Genomic DNA, 27846 nt, shown 5'->3' on the forward strand with positions numbered 1-27846 from the left:
ACAGGTGAATCGGATGAGGGAAAGAGATGAAGCCGTTCAGCAGCCTGTGGCCACAGCCCGGGCCTGAGGCATTGCAGCCTTACCACATCACTTGTGCAAACACCCATCAAAACCAAAAACTGAGCAGATGAGCCAGGACATCATGAAGGAAAAGGAAGCTTTGTGGTCAATAACTTACTACAGAGGAAGGAATTATGACAGACTCTAAGATAGTCGTTTTTTTTTTGAGGAAGACTAGCCCTGAGCTAACATCTACTGCCAATCCTCCTCTTTTTGCTGAGGAAGACTGGCCCTGAGCTAACATCTGTGCCCATCTTCCTGTATATATGGGATGCCCACCAGTGACAGCATAGTTTGACAAGTGGTGCATAGGTCCGCACCCGGGATCCGAACCAGCAAACCCTGGGCCGCTGAAACGGAGTGAGTAGACTTAACCGCTGCACCACTGGGCCAGCCCCTAAGATAGTCTTGCTGACTGAAGATTGTTACAGCAAAATCTTGTTTGAGGGAAAGATGAGTCCAGTTTTATGTCTGTTGAATTTGAGGTTGGTCTGGTACTCAGAACAGTTTTGGTCTGAAAATGTAGATAAAGAATGAGCTGTAGAGGTTTTATTTACAATTATTAATGGATGAGCTGCTTGGGGGATTAAGTATAGCAGGAAAAAAGCAAGTGGAGTTCATGTTGCTGTTATAACTAAGATGAAACCATGTTAAATTTCTTCCCATTGATTTTTTTAGAAATTCCTTAAAAGATCAGTACTTTTATTAACTACTTTCTTGAAGCGTATTTATAGTCAAGTGTTTAATTTATGCAAAGTCCTCTTTCTGGTTTGTACCAAAAATTGTTTCAAATAGATGTCTTAATTTTTGTTTCTTCAGGTTTTTTAATAGGTTTAACGTGTGGCCATTATGAAAATTTAAAGTATCACACATATAATCCTCAATTTGTGCACTTATGTCAAATATATTTAAAATCTGATATAGCTGAGAAAATAGAAAATCTTTATGCTTTTCATAGGCTATCAGCCTACATTTTTAAACAGTTTATTTTCATTTAAAAGTTTTATGTAACACTTTTTGATAAAGGAAAGTTTACCGTAGAACATAATTTTGAAGTTACATGACATTCACTCTTTGAAATGGCATGATAAGCTATATATTTTAATTTATATTTTTATTTTATAAGATGTTATTTTATTTCCTGTATGCAAAATCTTTACATTCAATAAAAATTTTATTAAATGATGGACTAAGTGTTCCATTTAATCTGGACCAGTGCCTAAGAAACTATGTGGGCCTTGAATACCATTCATTCTACCATTTTCTTAGTGTTAAGAACTCAGAATTCCTTTTTTTGGTTTGCAAAACAAATATATTTCCTCAGTTTTCTTCTGGGCACTTTTGTAAAAACTGTTCTCTCTTCGCTTTGTAATTTTGAGGATATTTTTGTTCCTACATGGTTCTTTATTGGATCAACTAAACATTACTTTTTTTCTACTAGCCAGGCCAATTTTAACCTAAAATTTGGAGAAGCTATTTAGGATGATCTGATAAAAATATTGGCATTTTTATCGTATATAATATTTGCTTTAGGGCACCCTAGGGGTACAAACAAGCAGTTATCTTGAAATTGGGGTGCATGTAGTATAAAGTCCTTGTAACCGCTGATCTGGGAGACACGCCATATGTTTTAAGATGCATCGGGGGCCAGCCCAGTGGCCGGCGGTTAAGTTCACACGTTCTGCTTCTCGGCGGCCCTGGGTTCGCTGGTTCGGATCCCGGGTGTGGACATGGCACCGCTTGGCGAAAGCCATGCTGTGGTAGGTGTCCCATATATAAAGTAGAGGAAGATGGTCATGGATGTTAGCTCAGGGCCAGTCTTCCTCAGCAAAAAGAGGAGGATTGGCAGTAGTTAGCTCGGGGCTGATCTTCCTCAAAAAAAAAAAAGATGCATCAAGCAGAGAAAACAGTGGCTTCCAGGATTACAAAGAGAGATGCTGTGAAATCAAGGTGTTGCTATGTCAATGTTCCATGTCTTGAAAAGGCAACTTTCGGAGCTACTGACTGAGTAGGAGCAGAGATTGATTCAGTTAATAATAATGGATATTGATTCTCCCAAACAATAGCTGGGAAGACCCACTAGTTAGTAAGCGAATACAGCAAGGTTTTGTTTGGTAGGATGTGATGAAATCTAGGAGCATGGAACAGATGGGGTGGGTTGAGTGTCTTGGGGTGATTTGAGACAGGGAGTAGGACCTGAGCTTTATTTGCTGGACATGGACGCACACACACACACAAAGAGCTTCTGTAACCAAAGGGTTCGAATTAATTTAATCACCTCACCTAGCTCACCCTGTTTTTATATACTTTGTTGATACGTGCTACATATGTAATTTCTGTGTATGTCTTGAACGCGTATTCATTTCTCTTAGTTTCAGCATCTGATTATCACATTCTAGAAAGCAGCAACCATTGCTAAACTAACTCAGTAAAAACCCTTTATATGGATCCCATTAGACACACTAGATTTAACGTGCAGGGCTGGCTTCATGGGTGTGGGAGCTGTGCAGTCACACTGGACCTTGTGCTCAGAAGGGACCCATACTTGGTTTAATGCTCTGCTATCACCATCTTAAAATTTTACTAATTTCTGGACAAAGTTCCCCACATTTTCCTTTTGCAGTAAGCCCTGCAAATCATGTAGCCAGTTCTATCAACAAGTACTTAATAATTATCAGAACTACACTAAAGGATTTAGGATTCTAGTTTTAAGTGATATATCTAATGTTAACAGCTCAATAGAAGACCATTGAATATAATGGTTAAGAGAAATGACTTTGGCATTGGTAGCACATAGTTTGCCCCAGCTCTGGCCCAGCTGGTGCTATGAGACACTAGGCATGTGCCTGAACCTCTGTAAGACTCAGTTTCCTCCTCCATAAAGTAAATTCAATAACAGTACTTTCACCAAAAAGTATGTATAAGAATGTTCTTTTAGCAAGATAATTTGTAGAAGCCCCAAACTGGAAACAATCAATGTCTGTCTATGGTGAAAGGGATAAATAGTAATTTATTCATATGATGGACTACTATCTAGCAATGAGAATGAGTAAACTACAACTACAGGCAACAACACGGGTGAAACTCACAAACATGATATTGAGAGAAAGGAACCAAACATAAAGGAGAATAATTTCATTTATATAAAGTCAAAAACAGGCAAAACTAACGTGGGCTGTTGAAACTCAGGGTACTGAGCATCCTTAGGAGGGGGAGGCAGTAACTAGAAGGAGAATGAGGGAGCCTCTGGAGTTCTAGGAATGTTGTGTTTCCTGCTGTGACATGAGCACATTAATTTCGTAAAATTTAGCAAGCTAATATGCTTAGGATCTGTGTACTTTTCTGTGTGTATTTTATTCTACAAAATTTACTTTAAAAAATAGTCGTTCTATACAATTACTATGAAAATTAAAGAAACAACTGTGGAATCCTTAGAGATGCTTCAAGAATTCCACAGAATATGGGTTTAAATACGTCTTTTAAATGGTTTGTAGACTAATATAGAAGAATTAGGGGCACAATTTCAATGAGTGTCTTGACTGCCCACTTTTTCCGTTATAATGGTCTTTTTTTTAAAGAGTTTGAAAGCCCTTTAAATGACACCTTGGTAAATAAAACTGACCTTCTCTGGCCTTCATTAAGTTTTTTTTCTCAAGTACATCTAATAATTTTTATTGAAAGCAAAGTGAAATTAAGCACACGCTCACCTGTGCAGTGAAAGGTTGAACTGTAAACTCATTCTCAGTAAGACAGGTACCCAGAGATTGTTGCATATTATCTTATTTGATCACTTTCAAGAACTATTATGTAAATTTATTTATTTGAAGACTACGTTTATGGTTGTCATTTTATCCTTTGCCAGCACTATTTTTCAATTTTTGCTTTCATTTGGTCTGGAAGACATTTTATTGGTTTATTTCATGTTTGTTTGTTTTTTTTAGGTGACTATGAAAGGCTTATATTTTCAACAGAGTTCTACAAATGAGGAAATAACATTTGTATTTCAAGAAAGGGTGAGAAAAATTGTTTAATTATTAAATGAAACAAGATAGTATATTTCTGTATGTAGTGGACCCAGTTTTAAATGACCTATTATAAGTCATTTTAAGCGGAACTAAATGAGCGAAAGTTACTGAAATGAAACTCTTCAAATTACTTTCCCTTAATTTTCATGTGAAAATGCTGGTCTGTGTTGTAGTGTAACTAAATTTGTAAAAGACTTGCCACAAAAGAGTTTTAGTTCCTTTGGGGTGAAAGTTTGAAAGAGATTAGGAAAAGAGAACAACTTTATCGTTAGTCTTACATGTTGCAAAATTAACCAACTTATTCTGAATACCACAGTAAAGTGAGTTTTTAGATTGTGGCCATATTTCAGAAAATACTTTCTCTCATATTGTGAAATGATAGAGGTGGAGAAGCATTGTTTTCCACACTAATTGCTGAGCTTTACCAAGTTACCTCATTCACTAAGCTTTAAATGATCTCTAGTTTTTGACAACTTTAAGAAGAGATAGCAGAATTTTCAGATATTGGTAATTGCTTGAAAGGTTTGTGGTAGGCCAAAATCATTTAACTATAAATTTAGGGACGAAAACTAAGTGCTGTAAGTATTTCATGGTCGTCCTAAGAACTTCTGGATCATGAACACGGTCCAGTTTCTCTGTTATCTTTTACTGACTCCAAAATCGCCTAGGTCAGGAGTCTCAGTCTCAGACAGACTGGCTTCTACCATTGGGTCAGGATGAGGTTTGATTGCCTTTCGGGAAGAACCTGTCTCCAGGGCCACACCATCAGGAGTGAAATCCACAAATTTGTCTCTATTATTGAATATCTTCATGATGTCACCAAATATTATCAAATCTGAGATTTAAAAGAGATACTCCCAGAATATTGTGTTCATGTCAAATAAAACACAGTGATCCCTTTGATAGGCCATAGGAGGGGCTAGGTAAGTAACTATTTTTAGCCAGCTTTTGGTTCCAAATTTTGGATGTATCAGGAGTTGAGGAGAGTATTTTAATTATTGGTGCCAGGATATGGTTATTTGGGGAAGGTGATATGATATTTAATAATATGGCTGAGTGACATCGAGTGCCTGAATGTAGAATATTCTTTGCCTTTGAAGTTATATGGAATAGGAGGAGAATTATGAAGTTATATAGAATAGTTATATGGAATTAAATTTTATTAAGTTTATATTTTGACCCCAGAATCTCGTGAGGCTTGCTGAAATGTCCAAGACAGATGTTAAATAAGGTATTGTTAAATAAGAGATAAACAAGTGACACTAAAGAACTTTATTTTTAGCATTAAGAACATTCCAAAATCAGTAAAATGTGTATAAGGATATCCTAGTAAGTGTGAAGGTTCATTGCTTTGAGATTATTTAGATTGAAATAAAGCTCAGTATTTGCTGCTATACCTTGTCATCCTAAGTTTATTGTCTGCACATATATCCACGTCAATATCTGAGTACATTTTCAAAATATGTACCCTAAGGCTTTTTAAAAACTTTGCCCCAAAATTCCCTTTATTCTTTTTTTTTTTCTTTGAGGAAGATTAGCCCTGACCTAACATCAGCTGCCAATCCTCCTCTTTTTCTGAGGAATACTGGCCCTGAGCTAACATCTGTGCCCATCTTCCTCTACTTTATATGTGGGACACCTGCCACAGCATGGCTTGCCAAGCAGTGCCATATCCACACCGGGGATCCGAACTTGCGAACCCCGGGCCACAGAAGCGGAACGTGCGAACTTAACTACTGCGCCACTGGGCCGACCCCCCCTTTATTCTTCTTTGATTGTATATTATTGGATAATTACTTGTAGCTTTTTCGATTAAGTTAGCTGTAAGATTTGGGATATGTTCAATTTTGTTCAATTACGTATGAAATTTTTCACAACATAAAGGCATGTTCTCAAAGGAATGTGTAATTATTTTATCATTTGGTTCTAGGAAAATCTTCCTGCTACGGAGGATTACTATGTGAAACTTCAAGTTAAAGCTTGTGCTCTGAGCCAGATAAATACAAAGGTATTGGTGCTTTTATTTTGGCCAAAAGTCAGACGAGAGTTTCGTAGTATATTTATTGTACAAATATATTATAATGATAATTGACTTCTGAGTGCCAAGAAATTATTAACATCCTTAGAAAAATAGAAAAGCTAGGGAAAAAATTTAATGTAAATTTCTGTATTTCTACATTAAGGTAAATTACTAGTCTAATTGAAGTCATATTTTATATTACTATGTGAAAATATTTTATAAACTCTACATTGTGAAAGATTGAGAATTTATACTTACTAAGGCCTGTAGTCAAGGAAGAAGTTACCTTTATAAATATAGTAAAAATAGAAACTAGAAACCTAACCAACTACTTTATTAACTACTCGATAGATATTTCTAGTTAATGTCTTTAGTTAGAGCTCATATTCTTCTTGTCATTTCTCTGTCTCTCTCGCTCATACAACCATATCCCCAACCACACACCACCGCACAGTAATCTTCCATTATTGGCCATGAAGTACATGGGAAGTCTTCACATGTATATGAAGTATGGTTAAATGTGCCATGATAAATAGAGCAGGTCCATTTACTCAGTTTTTTAAAGATTAATACCATAGTTTCATTGGACCTTTACTTATTGCATTATAATTCACCATAATTTCTAGGGCTCTAAAAGTTTTCTGCCATAAAATCACGTTTAGAAAAATTACAAAACAAGGTTCTAGGCTTCCGTTGGGGAACTCTGTAATGTGAGTGTGACTAGAGAAGTGAGTCCCTGAGATGCCCTGAACCTCTTTCACCAGGAGCGCCGGTACTCCTTCTTGTCGGCAGAGTTCTGTGTTCAGCCCTTCCAGGGTGTTCTTCTTAAAACTACAAAAAATGCACTAAAATCCAAGTCTAAGAAATTACCTCCATATAGGAAATGGTAAATTATAGTAAAATCAATTTAATGAAATATTGCACAGTTGTTAAACATAATGCTTATGAAAACTGCATAGTAATGCAAGACAATGCTTACAGTAAGTGAAGGAGGCAGGATGGAATTGCTATAACCATGATTATCGCTCCATAAAAGTGTGCATAAAAGAAATACTGTAAAACGTCCAGTATTTCCATAAGAACGTCCTATGAGCATCTTAGGAGAAGCATAATGGACCACATTGAAAAAGAGTCTTTTCTATCGATGAAGTATATACAGGAGATAAAAAAATTGAAAAATAAAGGAAGTATACAAGAGAATTATTTCAATTTCTTTTTACTTCCTGTTCCTAAAATACTAGTATACCTACAAATATGTTCAGCCTCTCAAGTATTATAATAAAAGTATAAGTGGCAGGAACTTAAACTACAGGCTTATCTATGCACACTCTCTCACTTTAAAAGTCCAGTATTTAAGTTGGTCAGAATCTAACAAAAGACTAATCTCTTAAAAATACATAATTTATCCTTTAATAAAAGAAACTCCACTCTGAAAATATATGGCAGTTTCCCTGTGTATATCAATCACCTGCTACCTAAACCAAGACTTGTGAGCAACGCCAAAGATTTCAAAGCTGTGGGACTGGAGCACCTTTCTGTCCTCTCCGGACTCTTCCCCACCCCTAAAGTGTTGAGCTGACCAAGAAGTGTTTGGCCTGTCATTTCCCTTCATACCAGGCAGAGTAAATATGTTAAAGTGTGTTAATGGTGATTTGAATACTACTACTCATACCTGTGTCCTACATATCAGCTAATTCCTCAGCAAACTCTTGGTTTCCTACTCTATAGAGAAACCTGTTTTGTGAAGTTATTTGCTTTGTCTTCATTCCAAAAATTGAATCATATCTGCTTTTTCTGTAGTTTGATTTTTGCTCTTGCTTTCCTCATACATCAGAAGAGACCAGGATTTGTTCTTGACAATAAACAGCCTTTGTCATGATTTAGCTTCTAGCAGAAATGAAGATGGAGAAGGATTTCTTTCCTGTTGGGAGAGAAGTTGCTGGAATTGTGTTAGATGGTAAGTTTACAGATATAAATATCTATATTTTCTAAGGTAAAAGAAATTAAATGGGGGCCGGTGGTGCATTGGTTAAGTGCGCACATTCCACTTCTCAGAGTCCCGGGGTTCGCGGGTTTGGATCCCAGGTGCAGACATGGCACCGCTTGGCAAAAAGCCAGACTGTGATAGGCATCCCATGTATAGAGGAAGATGGTCATGGATGTTAGCTCAGGGCCAGTCCTCCTCAGCAAAAAGAGGAGGATTGGCAGTAGTTAGCTCAGGGCTAATCTTCCTAAAAAAAAAAAAAAGAAATTAAATGGTAGCTAATTTATTTACTGTCACATAAAATTATACATACTTCTTTAAATATAAAATTTAATTATACAGAAATGTTTCCTTTTTTCATTAAAAAGAAAAATAGAACTTAATTGGCTTTTATAATTGAAGAGCTTATTACAGTTTAGTAAATATTTAGGGATTGTCTTTAAATTCATGAGTAATCATATTAAAAAAGATGACCAATGTTGTCCTTTTTATGATGTTTACAAACCAGGATAAATTACTTCTGTAAGTTGGCTTCGGGCCAAAATTTGTATACTAATCAGTAACTACATTCACATTAAATTTTTGAAGTTTGCCTAAAATTGAGCATATAAAACTTAAGCAGTTTGCTCGTTCAAAAATGTGTTTTGAGGAGAAATAACCAATAAGATTTTGTGATTGCCTTAAATAAAATTTTTTTCTAAGTTTTATTTAGTAGAATGTGGTGTTAACATGCAGGACAGGAAGCCTAAGTATTTGAAATAATTTGTTTCTAAATAGACCTACTGTTCATAGACATTGCTAATAGGTGGTTCGTGATCAGTCGGTATATGGTTGCACTTTCTGTGTATGTGAATGAATGAATGAGTGTGCCTTGTGGGTTAGACTATTTGAATTTTACTTGTGATTTTAATCTGTAATATACATAGTCTTTCTCAATGTAATCTTCTGTCATAGCTAAATCATAATTTCATTCCCTCTCTTTTCTTCTGCTCAGAATGTGGGAAAATAAAATAAGAATTATAATATCCAGAAGATGATCCATCGTTCATTCATTCATTCATTCATTTCGTATTTAATGAGCACTTGCTGAGTGATTGGGATATGAAGATAAATAAGACAGGGTGCCTGCTCTCAAAGAGTTCACAGTCTAGGGGAGAGACAGACACACACATATGAGCAGATTAGGAAAGCTCTGAGGAGAGGTGTGCAGCCCCGCCAGAAGAAACAGGAAAAGGCTCCTTGGAGTAAGTTAGCCAGGTGGTAAGTGGCCGGCAGGAAGAGAATCACACTCAGCAGAGAGGATATCATGAGCAAAGACAGAGAAGCAAGTCGTAATGTGATAGATGTGACAATTACAGAGTTTTGTGCTGCTGGAGCAAAATAAAGTTCTGGGCAGGAGTCAGAGGCAAGAAACTCGGCAGCAGAGAAACATTTTGTCAAGAAAATTCTCCTTCAAATATAGCAGAATAAGAGATATTGAACAAAATATTTTAATGGTGATTTGAACACTGATACCTTCCCCCAAAAAATGAGGCAGGAGGTTAGGCAAGGGCCCCAGCCGTAATGAACCTCGCGTGTCAGACTGGGTTTTAGGGAGATTATTAGTAGAGTGGGGCCATGTGAAGGGTAGTATTGAGGTAGATCAGACTGGTTGGGTTGTAGACCAAGAGGCAGGAGACACCGAAGTCCAGAACCTGGACAGCAGTGGCAGGGGTGGAAAAGGGGAATGTTTTCAAGAAATACTGAGGAAGTCAAGTCAGCAGGACTTAACAGTTGACCGGAACAGGGGCATTAAAAAACAGGTAAGAGCCGGAAGAGATTTTCAGGATTCTGGGTAAGGTATTGCCACCCATTGGTAACAGAAGAGGATCCGATTTGGAGGAAGATAGTGAGTTTAGGTTTATACTTGTTGAGTTCAAGGTACCTAAGTGACATCTCACTGGAGATATCTAGTAAGCAGTCTTGTGAGTTTAAGCTCAGAGCTGAGAGATCTGTGCTGGAAATGTGTACATTTGAACACTGTCAGTAAGTAGGTTGTATTTGAAATCAGGGAGTTGATGAGCTCACCGAGAGAGAGAGTAGGAATGAAGGAGAGACCTAAGCATAGCCACTATTCGAGGGCCATTTAAAAGGAGTGTGAAGGAAGCCAAAAAAAGGGATCAGGGTGATTCCAGGAGGACGAGGAGCCGCAGCAGAATGGATCAGAAGCCAAAAATATTGGGGGATGATGGCCCAGGAGGGATCCCGAGAAGCAGCAGACTGTAAAAGGAGGACTCAAAAGGAGGCGTGTTAGATTTAGAGTTACTTGCTGAGTACCATCAGGTGAGTGCTGGGGCCGTTTTGCTGACAGAGCCAGCCAGAGAGGCCACTCGAGATCTCAGGCTTCCACCGTGCCTCACTGCTTCACCTCAGCTTCCTCCTCTGTTCAGTAGGAATAATAATACCAACCCTTGGGTATGCCATGAAGATTAAATGTGGTAACACACTAAAATGGTGGGCTCAACTAGGCATTCAGTGATGTTTGCTTTTTTCCTCCCCGTTCTGCTTGTAACTGTGAACAAAAATATTCTAGGGGCCGGCCCAGTGGCAGAGCGGTTAAGTTCGCTCGATCCACTTCGGCAGCCTGCGGTTGGCCGGTTCGGATCCCAGGTGCGGACATGGCACCGCTTGGCACGCCATGCTGTGGCAGGCGTCCCACGTATAAAGTAGAGGAAGATGGGCACGGATATTAGCTCAGGGCCAGTCTTCCTCAGCAAAAAGAGGAGGATTGGCAGAGATGTTAGCTCAGGGCTGATCTTTCTCAAAAAAAAAAAAGAATATTCTAAAGAATTGACTGCTGGGAGAAGGTTCTTCTCTACATGTGCAGAGAAAATGCAACTATCATTTCTGTATAGTTTCAAAAACTTCTTGGCATCAGTCTGAATTTATTTCCATAATTCCAAATCAAAGTAATTTTCTATGTGGCTCTTACCAGAATTCCCCATTGTGTGTCTGAGAGTCTGCAACTGAAATAATGATAGAAGACTGGGCTGGCCACAGGACGGTGGGGCAGTCAGCATAGGAGCTGTGGAGTGGATCATTTTCCTTTATTCCTTCATCTTAGGTAAAGAGAAGGACATCTTCTGTGGTGTCAACAGCCACGTGGCCCAGATTTTGTAGAGAATTTTCTAGAGAATCCAGATTTGAAGTGTCCTATCCTGTAATCCTTATAGACCATCAAAATGTCCCAGAAGTTCTTGGCCTTTTCTCTCGAGTCAGTGACTTTTTATAAACTCATGGATCTTTTGATTTATTTTAATAGTTAAATAAGAATAATTTTAATAATCTCATAATACTAATTATTAATTTTCTCCAATCTTTAGTTGGAAGCAAAGTATCATTCTTTCAACCAGATGATGAAGTCGTTGGTAAGTTACAGTTCATTGTCATATTTCGAGTCATCTCTTTTACTGTCGTCTCTTCTTTCTCCGGACAATTATTAATGTTTGTTGTGAGCTCGCTTCATGTACTAGTACTTTCCCGATTTTGGGGATTTTGATCTCAATAGCAGTACATTTAAAACTTTTCAGTATTTGACTATAGAACAACATCATAGATAGAAACATGACAATAGTTATTCCTGTGCTCGGTGGAGCCCTTCCTGGCAGGACCGCAGTCTAAGGCTGGACTGCAGACCAGAGAAGAGTCACGAGGCGTCGGCCTGAAGGCTCCTGGCGGACTCGGCCGCATAGGGCGCCACCCTCCACCTCCAACCTGAAGTTCACAGGGCTGCCCCCTGACTGCTCTTGTAAAACTGAAAATTCACTGAAACAATGTATTGATTTTTAAAAATTTCATAGTTAATACTATTTTGCAAACATACATATTTATATTTGTATCCTAGGCAGTCACACAAACGTATATAAAGTATGACCTTCGTAGTAGTCTTGTGTGGTTACCATTTCTCTGTGGAAAATATTCATAGAAATATATTGGTATAAAATCAGATAATGTTTAACTTTATGGCATACTTGAAGCTGTTCAGATTTATAGGAAGGTTTTCATCAGTTTTTTATGGTATTGTTTGACTTGTGTATTTTCTCAGAGGATTTATTATTTCTGTCTTCCTTATCTTCATCTGGCCAAGAAGTCAGTGACACTATGATTCTTTTTGTAAGAGACCAAAAATAAAATCTGACTAGCTTGAGAGAAAATGAGATTTTATTGGAAGCATCCTGAGGTATGTTATAGAACCAAGCTGGGAAGGTAGCTGTGCATCAGGGACGATGTTAATGAGGAACCCAGGTGCCCCCAAGACTCTGGCCTGGCTCTGTACATCAGCCATCGTCTTTATCATCAGTCAGAGGTGAAAGAAGGTGAAAAAGAAAGGAAGAAAGAGAAGGTAGAGGGGATACAGTGTCCATGTCAGAGAATAAACTACTCACTGCCCTCCATACTTCTGAAGTCTCCTCCCTCCCCACACCAGTGATTACTGGAATCTTTCTCAAAATGCCACTGGAATCTCATTAGGAATGAATTCATTTTGAGGTTGTTTCCCTTAAGTTTCTCGTTTTAATTTCAGGAATTTTACCCCTGGATTCTGAGGACCCTGGCCTTTGTGAAGTTGTCAGAGTACATGAGCATTACTTGGGTATGTGACAGTTCGGTCTCGTGGAGCTCAGTCAAATCTTACTTCACTGATGTGTGGCCTTTAGTAACATTTTGATTGCTTTGCATCTACCATGAATGCTCATAGTAAATAACTGTTGGCTGGTCATGTGAATACTTCTGACTTAGATTTGGTATCCATAAAATTCATATTCAGATTAAACAGTACATAGACCTTTAAGTTTCACTTACACTGCTCAGGGTAAGGAGTTGGAAGAGCAGTTTCTCCCTTGGCTCAGAAATTATATCCCTAATCAGAATTTTTTACATTTTATTCTTAGTTATTAATTGAAATTTAAAAATGTACAAAATCTAGACAACACAGTAGAATCTGAGACAGGAAAGAATCAACACTTGCCTTTGGTTTCTATTACTAATTACTCATATCTTTTGACTAGTGCTCAATTTAACTGAAATGTTCATTTTTCTTACACTAATTTACTTCTTGAATATTTAAAACAAATATAAATATGTATATACAAACTTCCTGAAACCGTAGTGAAAAGATGCTACATCTCCCTAGTAATCAGAGAAAAACAAATTAAAACCCCTTAGAGAGACCATTTTGTACCCACAAGACTGACAAAGTTATAAAGTCTGACCATCCCAAGTGTAGGCAAGAGTGTGAAGCAACAGAACCTTTTCTGCACTGAGTGTAAATTGGTACAAATGCATTAGAAAACGATTTAGCATCATCTAATAAAGGTAATGATGTATATACCCCAGACCTAATAATTCTACTGGTAGTTTTGTACCTTACAGAAACTTATGTGCACCAGCGCACGTACACAAGAGTTTATAATAGCGTGGTTGGTAATCATGGAATAAAAGTGGAGACAGCCCAAATGTTCATCACCAGGAAAATAGATAACTAAAGATATTCCTAGATAGTAATTCAACTCAGCAGTGAAAATGAATAAGTAACAGCCAAACATGTCGAGATGAACGAATCTCATAAACTGTATTGAGTGAAAAAAGCAAGTTGCAGAAGAATACAAACAGTGTGGTATCATTTATTTCTATAGAGTTCAAAAACCTACAAAATTAAGCATATCTTATTTAAGGATATAAAGAAAAGGTAGGGATGGAAAGTGAGGTGGAGGTTGGGCTGCCTTTGTTGGCACGGGAGTAGGATGTGAGCAGAGTGGAGCCACAGGACTGCAGTGGGACTGTCAGGCAGCTGTTTCTTGTGCCGGGATTCATGGTATTCTTCATGCCGTATCTATAGGTCAACATACATTCTTTTGTGTTCTTGAACTATTTCATTAAAATTTTTCCTAAATTTTTTCTTAAATGATATAATCCCTGATAAGACCTTAGGAACAGGGGCCAATAAGGATTTTGGACTATTAAACTAGTAAATTTATATATTTGAGTCCATACAGAAACTTGGACCAGACTAACAAATCTTTGGCAGTTCATTTCTAAAATTATAAGTTGTAAGTAATTTATATTTAAATTAATGACATTGACTATGTCTAAAATTTCCAAGTAATAGCATGTTATTTTATTAAAAATTAATTTCAAAAGTCAGTTTTCCAGAAATCTGAGGCTTTCCCTTTTTATATGTATATTAGGCCCGGATATGGAGCCAAGTATGTGTCTTCCTTGGAAAGATCAAGCTCACTTTCAAATACCATGCAGTGCAAGTCTCTGGTCCATAGCTGTCTTAATATTATACAATTTGAAAATTGAGGACCACCACTGGCTCCTTTATGGGAAACTATCCTATTTTCAACCCCAGGATTTCCTTGGGCCCTTATTGTCTCTGTGCTTTTGAGAACCTTGTAGACATGGAGTCAACTAAAACCTGTAGTTTTGAGGAGGTTGGAGTTTTGACTAAATCTCTTAAACTAAATTGTCATCGGAGGTTAGCTATTGAAAAAACAACCAACCAAAAAAGGCCCATTCCTTTAGGTATTGCTGAACACTGGAGAATATAAAATGGACCAGAAGGAGCAAAGCAAATTGGAACATCAAAGTTTCCTAGCTATAAAGCTTAAGCTAAAATGAGCAAACCACACAAATGACCTTTTATTTTCCTACAGATCAGGAGGATTGTAGTCCAAAAATCGAGCAACATATATAGCGAAAACAGTTCCAGATATTCCTTAAGAAAGAAAAATACAATAAAATGTTTCTTTAAAAGAGGCACTTTAAGTAAGACCACTAACTGTGTGTGACCTTTAGGCAAGACCCTGGGCACATTCACTTTAGCCATAAACACGGATGCCAAACCAGATAACCTCTAAGCTCTGTTGCAACCCCAATATTTTGTGAAAGAGTAAATAATTTCAGTATGTCCCTGAAGATTTGCAGGGGGAAATACTCAGTTGATCACAACTCTAGTGTAGTTCCTTTGATTCTTTGGTGATTTATTTTTTAATGAAAAGTCACCATTCAGTCACCTTCAAATAAATCTGTTCTTTCACCACACCAAGGAATTAGGTTCCAAACAACTCCCCCTAAAATATGGTATTAATCTTGTTGCAGAAGAATAAAGATAGAGGTAAAAAGCTGAATAATTCTTCCAGCTCTTTTGTGCTTTCAGTTTTCCAGCCTTCTGTCAAACATAAAAATAATTTTATTTTTCATTCAAAATTTGGCACCCATTTTCAGCATTATTCCTTTGGACCTAAGGTATAAGGAATTGAGATGATGATTCTTGGATTCTGATAACACTTTTATTATTGATCCATACATGGCTCTTTTGTTCATTTCATTAGTTTTTATAACATAATAAAACACTTGTGGGCCACCTGACACTAGAACAGGGACCCGACGTTAAACTACATCTCACCGTGCAATTTTAGCGCCTTTGCAGTCTTTTTATTATTATTAAAGATTTGAGGGGCTGGCCCCGTGGCCGAGTGGTTAAGTTCGCGAGCTCCGCTGCAGGCGGCCCAATGTTTCGTTGGTTCAAATCCTGGGCGCGGACATGGCGCTGCTCATCAAACCACGCTGAGACAGCGTCCCACATGCCACAACTAGAAGGACCCACAACGAAGAATATACAACTATGCACCGGGGGGCTTTGGGGAGAAAAAGGAAAAATAAAATCTTCGCAGTGCCATGTGTGCGCCTAGATTTCGAACTGGCAAAACCCTGGACCACCGAAGCAGAGTGCATGAACTTAACCACTCGGCCACGGGGCTGGCCCCCCTTTTTTTTTTTTTAAAGACTTTGCAGTCTTAAATGAAGTTTTATTAGTTAGTATTTTTTTAAGGACTGCATGTTTGATTTTATTTATTTAATTTTTTTTGGATGAGGAAGATTGGCCCTAAGCTAACATATGTTGCCAGTCTTCCTCTTTTTGCTTGAGGAAGATTGGCCCTGAGCTAACATCTATGCCAGTCTTCCTCTATTTTGTATGTGGGATGCTGCGGCAGCATGTCTTGATGAGCAGTGTGTAGGTCTCTGCCGGGGATCTGAACTCATGAACCCCGGGCCACCAAAGCAGAGCACACAAAGTTAACCACTCCACCACCAGGGCAGCCCCCATGTTTGATTCTTTAATGAAAATGTAGGTAATCTCAATTATTATGATGGAAGACGTTCCCTAAACAATCCATATAAGTAAATGGTACATAGATGGAGCATGCATTGTTTGAGTAGATGTGCTTTAGAGTCAGACATTCAAGCTTAGTAGCTCTGTGGCCTCAGACAAATGAATTAATTACCCTGAACCCCATTTCATAATCAATAAAATTGGGAGAATAGCTATCTTCAAGAGTTTGGTAAGGATGAAGTACTAGGTATGGTATCGCCTGGTGCTTAGGATGTTTTACTGTTCAGTGCTCTGCTCGTCTGTCTGAATGTGCATCCTTGGCTGCTCTGTGTGCCCAGCAGATGGCACTAGTTATCGGTGAAGGCAGTGCTGACTGTCCTGTGCTACATCGTCTGAATCCATTGCTGTTAGAGGAAGAGCATTGGAAAGAGCTGGGAAAGACTCTGAAAAGTGTTATAAGGGTGACTTTAGGTACAACAACAAAAGATTGCTTGTACTTTGAAAAACACACATTCAGCGTACAAAATTAAAAACAAAATGAATTAAAAATGAAATACTTAAAAATATTAAAGAGCGGGGCCGGCCCCGTGGCGCCCAGTTAAGTTCGCACGTTCCGGTTCGGTGGCCCAGGGTTTGCCATTTCTGATCCCGGGTGTGGACATGGCACCACTTGACGAGCCATGCTGTGGCAGGTGTCCCACATATAAAGTAGAGGAAGGTGGGCACGGATGTTAGCTCAGGGCCAGTCATCCTCAGCAAAAAGAGGAGGGTTGGCAGCAGATGTTAGCTCAGGGCTAATCTTCCTCAAAAAAAAGAAAAGAAAGATTGAAGAGCAACTTAATGGTCAGCTCTTTAAACTATATTAGGAGTTTGCATTTTGTTCCAAGTGCAGAGGAAAGCCATTGATGAACTGGAAAGAAAAGCCATAAAATTGAAAATAATATTTATAACACATAAACAAGCAAATGACTTATCTAGAATATATAAAAAAATTCCTATAAATTGATAAGAAAAAGATGAAACAATAGAAAAAATGATGAAACACTTGAACAGTCACTTCACAAAAGGAATTCCAGATGGCTGACACACAGAAAGATGCTCAACTTCATCAGTAGTGAGGGAAAGCAAATTAAAACCACAGTAAGAAACCATTTTACACCCACAGGATTGGTGAACGTGTACAATAATACCAAGAGGTGACAAGGACCTTCAGAGCCCCAGGAGCCCTAATAAACACTGCTGTGGGAGAGCACAGTCGTGTCGCCAACTTTGGAAGCATGTAGTAAAGTCAAAGGTGGCATTCCCTTGGACCTGGGATTTCCATTCCTAAGGAAATACCCTAGAGAAAACCTGTGCATCAGTGTAACACTAGCTTTTATACAAGAGCGTTCTTGGCAGCACTGTTTATAACGGTCAGAAACTAGAGATAACACAAATATTCCTCGATTGGAGGATGAATAACCAGACGAAGGTATTTTCACATCATGGAATGCCATAAAACGACAAAAAGGAAAGCACTGCAGCCACATGTACAAGAAAGGGTGTGTCTTAAAAACAATGTCAAACAAAAAAGCAAGATAGAGAAGAATGCATATGGTACAATTCCATTTAAATAAAGTTTAAAAACAGGCAAAACCAGATTATATTGTTTAGAAATGCATACATGAGTGATAAACTATGAAGGTGAATAAGAAATTAAGTTAGAATAGTGGTGGCCTCTGATGTCAATTATATCTAAAAAAAATGGTAGGTAGTTCTGATGGGAGAGACAAGGCTGTCGGGGTGAGGGCTGTTCACTCTTGACCAGCGTGGTGATTACTTGTGTATTTGCTTTGAATTTATGCATCCAGCTGTACATTAGGTTTCATGTACTTTTCTGCATGTGTTTTTATTTCACAATAAAATCTTTAAAAAATGCACACACACTGGCTTCTGTGTTGAGAGAGGATTGTGCAGGGGCAAGAATGAAAGCAGGGAAACTAATTAGGTGAAAGATAATAGGAGTAGAGGCTTGGACCAGGGCCGGTGGTGGGAGCAGAGATGGAGAGGATCAGACAGATTCAGGAGGCAGGACTGTTGGGACTTGCTAACTGATTGTTTCCTCTTGTTCTCTGTGATAGTTCACAAACCAGAAAAAGTTACCTGGGCAGAAGCTGCTGGAACCATTCGGGATGGAGTACGAGCCTATACAGCTCTGCATTATCTTTCTCATCTCTCCCCTGGAAAATCAGTGCTGATAATGGATGGAGCAAGTGTAGGTGCTAATCGTTTTGTTAAGAAACAGACCAGAATACAGTAAACTTGGGGAGTGGGACATCCATTTGCTAATATAATTCTTTGCCCATAGCTTATTCACTGATTTCTTTACCAAACTCCCATTTTGTTAAAATAAGCAGCTTTTATCAATAGGAGATAAAAGTGACTTAGTGTGTTTCATTTCTTATTGCTTTGAATCTGGTAGTGCATTAAAAAGCAAACAAGCCATTTTTTTCATGCCTGTTACACAAAGCGTAAAATAGCTCATGACATGTTTGCAGCCATACCCCAGAACTCCCTAGCAATTTTGTGTCATAACCCTCACACTTACACTCACGTTAATAAGTATTACCTTTGTAGATGGATCACACAAGATAAAAAGTGTGCTAATTTAAACATATTACATGTATCCTCAAAAAAACAGTTCAAATGGGCCAGCCCCGTGGTGTAGCAGTTAAGTTCCCACGTTCAGCCTTGGCAGCCTGGGGTTCACACGTTCGGATTCCGGATGCAGACCTAGCACCGCTGGTCAAGTCACACTGTGGCAGCGTCGCACATAAAATAGAGGAAGATTGGCACAGGTGTTAGCTCAGGGACAGTCTTCCTCACACACACACACACACACACACACAGCAGTTCCAGACACTAAAAGAATACATAAAAATAAAATATTACAATCTAAAAATGTTATACAACTTGGGGTGAGGTTATAGTTTTCTTTCTGGCTGTTGAACATGCTTTTTCCCCTGCTTTTCTTTGGAAAGAAGCAGAACTGTCTTCCATGGTGGCTTCAGCCTGATGTCTAACATCAGGATAGCAGTGTTTCCCTGAAACGCAGCAAGAGGATGGAGCTTTTGAAGTGCTTTGATCTTCAAGGAGAGGTGGCTGGACTGGCCCATATATTATGTAATTAGTTTAGATCATGATGCTGACAAGGCCCTGAAAGGCTCGTTTTTCTCTTTCCAAGGCCATGTTTCCGAATGCGGCCCTCCATCTTGAGACTGTGCTGTGGCCAGCCTGGGTGAGAGCAGGTGGCACGCGCACCTTTTCCACCACCCCTTGTGAAGCAGAAGGTCAATCAAATGTTTGAACCTACTAAACTGGTCCATATCTTTTTCTTTTTTCTATCAGATAACATTTAAAAATATACTAAAGTGGCACAAAAGTAATTAGACTTTATTAAACAGCTTATAAATTAGATATGGCCTCTGCCCTGTATCTGTAAACCCGTTGTCTGTTTTTTCCACACAGGCACTTGGTACAATAGCTATTCAGTTAGCACACCACAGAGGAGCCAGAGTGATTTCAACAGCATGCAGCCTCGAAGACAAGCAGTACCTTGAAAGACTTCGGCCTTCTCTAGGTGGGTACTACTCCTCAACACAGGCTGTAACAGAAAATTTTGAAGGGGTAGCGCCTTAAAAACTGCACTTGTAAAACAAAGTGCAAAATCCCAAATGAAAGTCACTTTTAAAATGTACTTAGTATTTGTGCTAAGTCCAAGTTTGTGATAGTTTTAATTTTTTAATCGTTGTTTAAACCTACGTTTTTCAGTGTTTTTTCTTCTTTGCCCCATTGTTATCAACGTACCTGTTTGCATTAGGTGAACTTTGACACAGTTTAAAAATACCTGACAGCGCTTTGGTTTTCCTCAATAAATCCATATATTTTGCCTCACTTCTATGTTTCTCGACGTCTTTTGCCCAGTGGTACACCTCTAAAGTTGTCGTTTTCTGTGATACACCAGGAAGGGAAATGATCCACTTACACAGAAACACAGGTCAGACACGGTTTATAGTGAACAGGACATGGCGCGACTGGGGAGCTCTTGAACGGATTGAACCTATCTGAATGACAGTAAATAATGAAAGGAGGAAGAAAGTAGAAGCTGCCAAAAAGAAAAAAGGAGAGGAGAAAGACAGGAATGGAAAAACTAACAGATAGAGAGAAAAGAGGCTGAGCGGAGTATAAGTAAAGGGCAGGTAGGAAGGGAAGGCAGGCTCACTGAGTGTCAGTAGGAATGACGTCTCCTTGAGTCCTCCGCAAGCCTGTGTTGGCCAAGCAGGAAGCAGCATCTAGAGAATTTAACTAGCTTGTCCGAGCATACACAACTAGAAGAAGGACTGGATTGGGCTTTGAACCCAGGCCTGTCTATCGTTAAAGCCGTGTTATTTCCATTGTTACCTTATGGTTCTGGCAGAGATAACCAAGAAATGGAAGGAAGGTTAAGGCAGGAGCTGGAGAAGGGAGGAAAATAGGGGAGAAAAGGAGAAAGGAGAGATTGAAGATGGAATAGAGACATTAGCCTGCCCTTCCTAGTGCCTCAGTGCCCTTTCCCTTGTGCCCTCCCCGCCCCCACCTCCGTCCTCCGAGTCTTGGGGGTCATACTGGACTACACCTTGAATCTTCAGCAGCTCTGGGAGGAATCCTCTTTAACAAGAAGGTGCTAAAAGATAGAAAAATAAAATTTAAACATGTCTTTATTTGCAGCTCAAATTCTGAAATTTTTTTTATTCTCTCTGTGGTTTGTTCTATCAATATAATACTTTATAGCAGCCAGTTAAAATTGGTTTAATTCTTACTAACTCTGCTGAAAACATTTTTTTTTTCCTTCGGGATTTTTCTTCATTTGGGGGAGTAAGTGGCGGGGGGGAGGTGGTAGAGGGGATTTCTGTGACTGAGAAAGGATAAAACAGCCTCTAATAGAGAAGTACCATATCATACAAATAGATTTTTGTGCTTTTTAGCTCTGAAGTCTATTAAGTCTGAAAATACTTAAGAAGTTCCTTAATCTTTCAGTCCCTGTCTCAATATGAGTGTACCTCTGAGGCTTGTACATTCTCAGTTCTGGCGATATATCCTTTAGCTATGGAGAACAGTCCTGTCAACAGACCAGCTTTGGAACACATTAACCACAAAATCCTCATATTTTTATTTTATTGAATATAGCAGTCTCTTCATTTAAATTGATCCTTACCAATATTGGGTTAGATGAGAAACAGTATAACTTGGATTCAGTAATTGTTTGAACCACTTAAGTTATTTCAGAGAACAGATATTTATTTGCTTTGCTTTTTCTTTTTCTCTAACTTGTGTTGATCACATAGAGAACAGTACAGTTGCCTGACTTCCTGTCCTTTACAGCCCGAGTGATCGATCTCTCTAATGGGAAAGCCCATGTTGCTGAAAGCTGCTTAGAAGAAACAGGTGGCCTGGGAGTAGATATTGTCCTAGATGCTGGAGGTGGGCACTTTACTAAATCAGTAGTCTCTGTCATTTCAGTGATGAGTGAATTTCAGGAAAAAAATAGCCAGGGAATAATTATTAACATATTTATTGATGTTTATGTTTGTTTTTGTTTTTTAACTTTTTTATTTAAATTGGAGCTTCATTTTATTCCCACTATAAACACTGTCTGGAAGAGAGAACATGCTTATCTTTTAAAGTATAAGTGTTGGGGGTTGGCCCAGTGGCATAGGGGTTAAGTTTGTGCACTTCACATGAGTGGCCTGGGGTTCTCGGGTTCAGATCCTGGGCATGGACCTGCACACCACTCATCATGCCATGCTGTGGCAGCATCCCACACACAAAAATAGAGGAAGATTGGCACAGATGTTAGCTCAGCAACAATCTTCCTTGAGCAAAAAGCAAAAGCTTTCAGTGGAATGAATGTATACGTCATTAGTTTTTAAAACGGATGTTTCAACAATTACATCAAAATATCACTGTCTTGAGTCAGAATTCCTTAATCAGAAGTCAGCTTTTCCCCAAATACTAAGCTATCAATGTGAGGATTGAAACTACCAGACTTAGTCATGTGTTATGTTACCTTGCCTGGTTTTCAAACGAAAATACACTTTTTATCTTTAGTTATTTGATGTATAATTAAATCTAAAGTAAATTTTATGAACAGTTTTAATGCAAAAAGTACATTTTAAAGTATCTGATTAAATTGTGCATTACCTTTTACTAAGAAAAATGCTTCCTCATTTCTACATTAAAAAGTAAAGAGAATAAATAAAATTTTTGTCAGATTATTATAAAATATATTTCTTCTCTCTCTCTCTTTTTAAACTATTCCCTTGTAAGTGAGATTATACAGCAAAGATGATGAACCAGCTGTAAAATTACAGCCACTGCCACATAAACATGATATCATCACACTCCTTGGTGTTGGAGGCCATTGGGTAACAACAGAAGAAAACCTGCAGGTACAGCATCACTTCTGCACCAAAAGGATGTCAGTAACAAAGAAGAATGCCTGTCTTTTGAGGCAAGATGTGGCTAAATTAGTATAAGTACTAAATTATACCCTACCTTTAAATAAATGTAGCTTTTTTTCTTTTTTTTTTTTTACTTCAGCTACATGTTGGCTAAAATGTGGAAATAGTACCTAGTAGAAGAGTTCATTCAACTTTTCTTTAGTGGTTTGAAAGTAGTGACTTCTCAATATTTTAATAGTATTTCAAATAAGATTTTTTTCTTAGGAACAAACATTACTGTTGACATATACTTAGCAAAATATTTCTCTATAAAGTTATGACAATTTCCCAGTTATTCAAATTGGAATTTACTGTATATGTGCATATATAGATTGTCTCCCAAGTTACATTTCCCAACAGAATTGAAATTAAATATTTCTGTCATGGTTGTTATGCAAATACCATAATTCTCATATACCAATCTTCATTGATTTTCCGACATCCTCATGAAGGGGACCGGTAAGTAGCAGCCAGAAATCCCGCCGCCCCCCCCACCCAAACACACACACACACACACACACACACACACACACACTACATCACATCTAGGTTGGCCTTGCATCTGACCTTACTGTTTCGTTTTGGATGATGACTTAGAAAAGAAAACGTTATAGTTTACATATTGTTATTAAAGTTTGGCGATTATTTGCGATTTGGGTATTATATAGTTTGTGTAAAAGTTTTTCTGGCTCAAGATCCCAATCATCTTTCTGCTGTTAACCTCACAGTAACTGATCAGTCTTTGTGCATTCTATCCAAGTTGGATCCTCCAGATAGCCATTGCCTTTTCCTCAAGGGAGCAACGGTGGCTTTCCTTAACGATGAAGTTTGGAATTTGTCAAACGTACAACAGGGAAAATATCTTTATATCCTTTTTTTCTGCTGACTTGAGTTTCTTGCTTGAAATTTACCTTGTCATCATTAAGTTCTTTAATCATGATGATGATAAGTAATAATAATAGCTAACTTTCCTTGAGCATGCCAAACAATGTTCCAGGTGCTTTGTAGGTATTAATTTATTTAAACATTAAAGCAGCCCTGTGAGGTGTGAGTACTGATATCATCCCTATTTCGCAGGTGAAGAAACTGAGGCACAGAAGGGTTAGTACATGCCCAGGGACACAGCTGGCAAGTGGCAGGACAGGAATCCTACCTAAGTAGTCGCACTCATTTCTTAATGGGAAGTAAATCATAAGATGGAAGATTTTGTTTCATTTTTAACCTGCCCTTATGGAAATTATATGTCACCTTAAGAGGGTGCATCCTTACTCCTATGATGGTGCCATTGTGCCACACATTTCAGAATGCTTATCTAAATTAAAGAGTTTGTGGGGTGTATTTAAGGATATCAATGCTAAGAAAGCTTTATCAAACGAAGATGGGTTTGATTTTTTAAAATGGAAGTCATTAGGAGACGAATCTGGTGACTGAAGCAGAATCATTCCAGTTTTGGTAAAAAGAATGAAAAGTTTTCTTGAGAATATAAAAGCAGTTGTAAAAGAAAGGTCCCAAACCTGTTTAGAGCAGGGTCAACTGAAGAATAAACCTTTTATTTCTAGGATGGTTGTTTTAAAGGCAGCAGCACTTGGTAAAATTGTTAATATATTGGATAAAAAGTAAGTTCTCGTTGCTTAATAGAGTATACTTATGCATGAAGAAAGAGACTGTCATAGCCCCACATTTGTCTCCAGTGAATAGCATACTTTAAGCTTGTTAAATGTGTGTAGTTCTATGTGTGTGATATGTGTAAAGGCCAGCCTCCTCTAGGCACAAGGACAGACTTAAGTTGGAGCTTTCAAATAGCAGTATTTAATTAGTCTACTGCATATGTTCAGTTTTAAAGAGGACATTTCAAAACCAGAACATCCCCTTAATGGAGTGAATGTATGAGTTTAAAGTATTTGATTAAATATTTTCTTATTAAATTTAGAAAATAGCCTTAGTTTTTAACTTTCTGAAAGAATTCTTTCAATTTCAATTTTAGGCAACTTACAATGTCCAGTAACACTGTAATTTTCAAGAAGACCAAGGAGTGTTAGTAATAGAGAACACCACATATTAAAAGTAACATTAGTTAGCATGTTTCGAATCTTACGTGTCAGAAGCTGGGCTGGCTGCTTTGCCTATGTTACTTACCTTAATTTTCTCAACCAGCCCCCCACCCTTGTCCCATGAGTACGTGATTTTAACCTATTTGACAAATCCATAGACCACATTGAAACATGACACATTTATATGAAATGATGTTAAATTTTCAAAAATCAGAAATACATGTTTTTTATGTATACACTTAGATATACTCTTGGCAATTTAATTACAAGGAGAGAGGCCGGCCCCGTGGCCAAGTGGTTAAGCTCACGCGCTGTGCTTCGGCGGCTCAGGGTTTTCCCAGTTTGGATCCTGGGCAAGGACGTAGCGCCACTCATCAAGCCATGCTGGGGCGGCGTCCCACATGCCACAACTAGAAGGACCTACAACTAACAATATGCAACTATGTACCAGGGGGCTTTGGGGAGAAAAAGGAAAAATAAAATCTTTAAAAAAAAAAAAGTAGAGAATTTGCATAGTTGGAGTGAATCAGTATTCCTTAAGTTCTTTTTTAAAAGTCCTTAAAATGGCTTATGGTCATCTTTTCTAACTTACAGTTTCTAAAGTCCTGAATCAAACTTCAGTCCTCACTTATGCAGACCCCCCTCAGGCGGTTCACACTTGTGCCGGCTGCTGCGTGTGATTTCACATGGAGATCTCCTTCCGATGGTGTGATTATATGCCATAAATCATTCTCCGCTGCTTGCAGTTACATAGACTCTCCATCCTAACGTTATAATTTCAGTTAAATGACTAGATTTTTTCCTAATTTCACACTGTCTTTTGGTTCTCTTAGTGACATATGTCACACACACAGTTTATTAACTCCCCTGCACACAAATTTGAGCCTATCCTGAGCCAGGTTCGTAAATAAATGTGCCCCTAAAGTAATGCTAAAATTGTTTATAACTAACAGTACCATACATAGTGCTGACGTGGAAACCTGACACCATTGCATTACCATCCATTTGGGATGACACTGGTCATTAGGTAGACAGGCATCAGGCTTGTTTCCTTCATCACTTGTCCTTAGAAGTGTAGGCTCTATATGTCACCACCTCTGAAATCAGATCCCCATTTCCCTGTTTTAGAGGTAAACTTGAGAGCTTACAGAGGTTTTGTAACTTAAATTTTGAATTTCTGAGAGTGCTAAACTTAAAAAAAAAAAAGTGACCTGCCTAGCATCTTCTGCTTATTGAATGGTTTTATTTCATCCTCTCTCCTTGACGTTCCCACCTTAACCATCTTTCCAGCTACGTATCTTAAAAGATGTGATGGAGAAGTTATCAGCTGGTGTTTTTAGGTATGCTAAGTAAATCATTGTTCTTGTTGGTATTTCTGTTCTCAAAGCAATAAGGCAGGCATTTCCATGTTTATTTCAGCTTTCACAGTACACCTGTTGCCTCCATATTTTATTCTTTTGTTTAGATAAACAGCTGCTCTTTAATGTTTCTCAAATTATATTTTTGTGGTGCACCAGTAAGTACACCCAAAGGTACAAGTGGCTTGTGAGGTTGCCTTACTCCACCCCTTACTGTACCTCACGCCTCCTAAAGCAACTCGAAATAACCTGTAGCTTGAGAAGAGGGAAAAGCATAACTTTTTTTAAGTGGGATCTTTTTATCAAAAGGCGGGGGTGGGGGGGGGGGGAGTAGGCATTTTTTCCCCTTCAAAATTTAACCACTTCTAACAGTGGAAATATTAATGGACAAGTTTGTTTAAATTATTTAAAGTAGTAGAATTGAGCTCTAGCAATTGTCAGCTACTGTCCTATATGTTCCACTCATCTTTATATTGACCTGACATTTCTAATCATTTATTCTTCCTCAGGCCTCAGTTGGATGAACCCATTCCACTATATGAGGCAAAAGTTTCCATGGAAGTTGTTCAGAAAAACCAAGGAAGAAAAAAGCAAGTTGTTCAATTTTAATTTTATTTCTCTGACCTCAGTTGGATGAACCCATTCCAGTATTTGAAGCTTGAGTTTCCTCGGAAATTGTACAGAAAAGTCAAGGAAGATAAAAGCAAGTTCCATTTTTAAACGTTTTCCTGCTGAAACAAGATGCTCAGAGTTATTTGAAGTATTTGAAAAATTATTGTACGAACGGGTCAAGACAATTCTGTAATTAACATCTAAAGGGAATGTTCTGAGCGCCTTTTTAGTTATTGTTTCTATACATTTGGCTCTGTTACAACATTGTTTCCATGAAGAAACTGCTTTCAGCAAAAGCCACGCTACTCTTGATAAAGCTGTCTTTTGCTATCTGAAAATAACGTTATTACTTTTGTATCAACTCCATTCTCAACACCCCTTAACAAGTCTTTGCTGTCGTAATTTAATCATTTGAGTATATTTTCAATTCTCTATGGATCTAGCCCATAGACACACAGCGTTTTCAAGTATTCATTCACTCCAGGGTTTCCCGCGGATCAACCAGGAGCATCCCAGTAACGCCCTTTGGGCCGCGCTGCTTGCACGGAGGGCTGCAATGGCGAAGCCCGGCAGGGGGGCGGGGGCTGCGCTTGCATAACCGCGTGCTGAATCCCTGCCAGGGTTCTCTAGTGGGGGAAGGGGGAGGAGGCCCAGGCCCCTCTCCTCCCCTGTGGACATCGCCACTGCCGTCTGGCCACTGATGGAAGCAGCAGCTCGCCTGTGACATTTCTTTTCCATCTAGGCCGCACGCCCGCGCTCATCGCACCCCTGATGCGGATTTAAATACCGGTCAGCTATTTCCGTACTCAAGAGGGGACTGCACACCGGTGCCCTTGACCGCGTGCTTCCCAGCCACTTAGCACCCGGCGACCTGACCACGGCCAAGGACCCGGCCGGAGAGCCAGGGCGGCGCCTCCCGCACTCGGGCCGGCTGGCGGCGGCTGGCGGCGGCGGCCCTGGAGGAGCACAGCCGGGGCGGGGCCTCGAGAGCGGCCTGCGGCGCACGCGCCCCGCGCCTGGGGGCGGGGCGCCGGGGGCGGGGCCGGCGCGCGCGGGAAGCGCT

At 38.9% G+C, this 27846-nt stretch overlaps 1 protein-coding gene across 7 annotated transcripts in view; it reads left to right on the forward strand.

The window, feature by feature from the left end:
• The window catches only part of LOC124234337 (quinone oxidoreductase-like protein 1), a 31703-nt gene extending 4475 nt beyond the window's left edge, over window positions 1-27228 (forward strand). The window contains exons 2-13 of one of the 7 annotated variants that reach the window (XM_046651666.1): window positions 4002-4073; window positions 6016-6093; window positions 7990-8062; window positions 11452-11496; window positions 12651-12719; window positions 18365-18498; window positions 19752-19863; window positions 21645-21743; window positions 22590-22773; window positions 23523-23628; window positions 26087-26153; window positions 26681-26708. In XM_046651666.1, coding sequence (XP_046507622.1) covers window positions 4002-4073; window positions 6016-6093; window positions 7990-8062; window positions 11452-11496; window positions 12651-12719; window positions 18365-18498; window positions 19752-19863; window positions 21645-21743; window positions 22590-22773; window positions 23523-23628; window positions 26087-26116 — 1002 coding nt within the window. In that variant the 3' untranslated portion in view covers window positions 26117-26153; window positions 26681-26708. Of the gene's footprint in view, window positions 1-4001; window positions 4074-6015; window positions 6094-7989; window positions 8063-11451; window positions 11497-12650; window positions 12720-18364; window positions 18499-19751; window positions 19864-21644; window positions 21744-22589; window positions 22774-23522; window positions 23629-26086; window positions 26154-26680 lie in introns of those variants that run through there. The other 6 variants (XM_046651663.1, XM_046651667.1, XM_046651668.1 and 3 more) reach the window with 6 other exon arrangements.
• Window positions 27229-27846: the final 618 nt, after the last annotated feature.

Source organism: Equus quagga, unplaced genomic scaffold, assembly GCF_021613505.1.
Source record: "Equus quagga isolate Etosha38 unplaced genomic scaffold, UCLA_HA_Equagga_1.0 73442_RagTag, whole genome shotgun sequence".
Classification (NCBI taxonomy): Eukaryota; Metazoa; Chordata; class Mammalia; order Perissodactyla; family Equidae; genus Equus; species Equus quagga.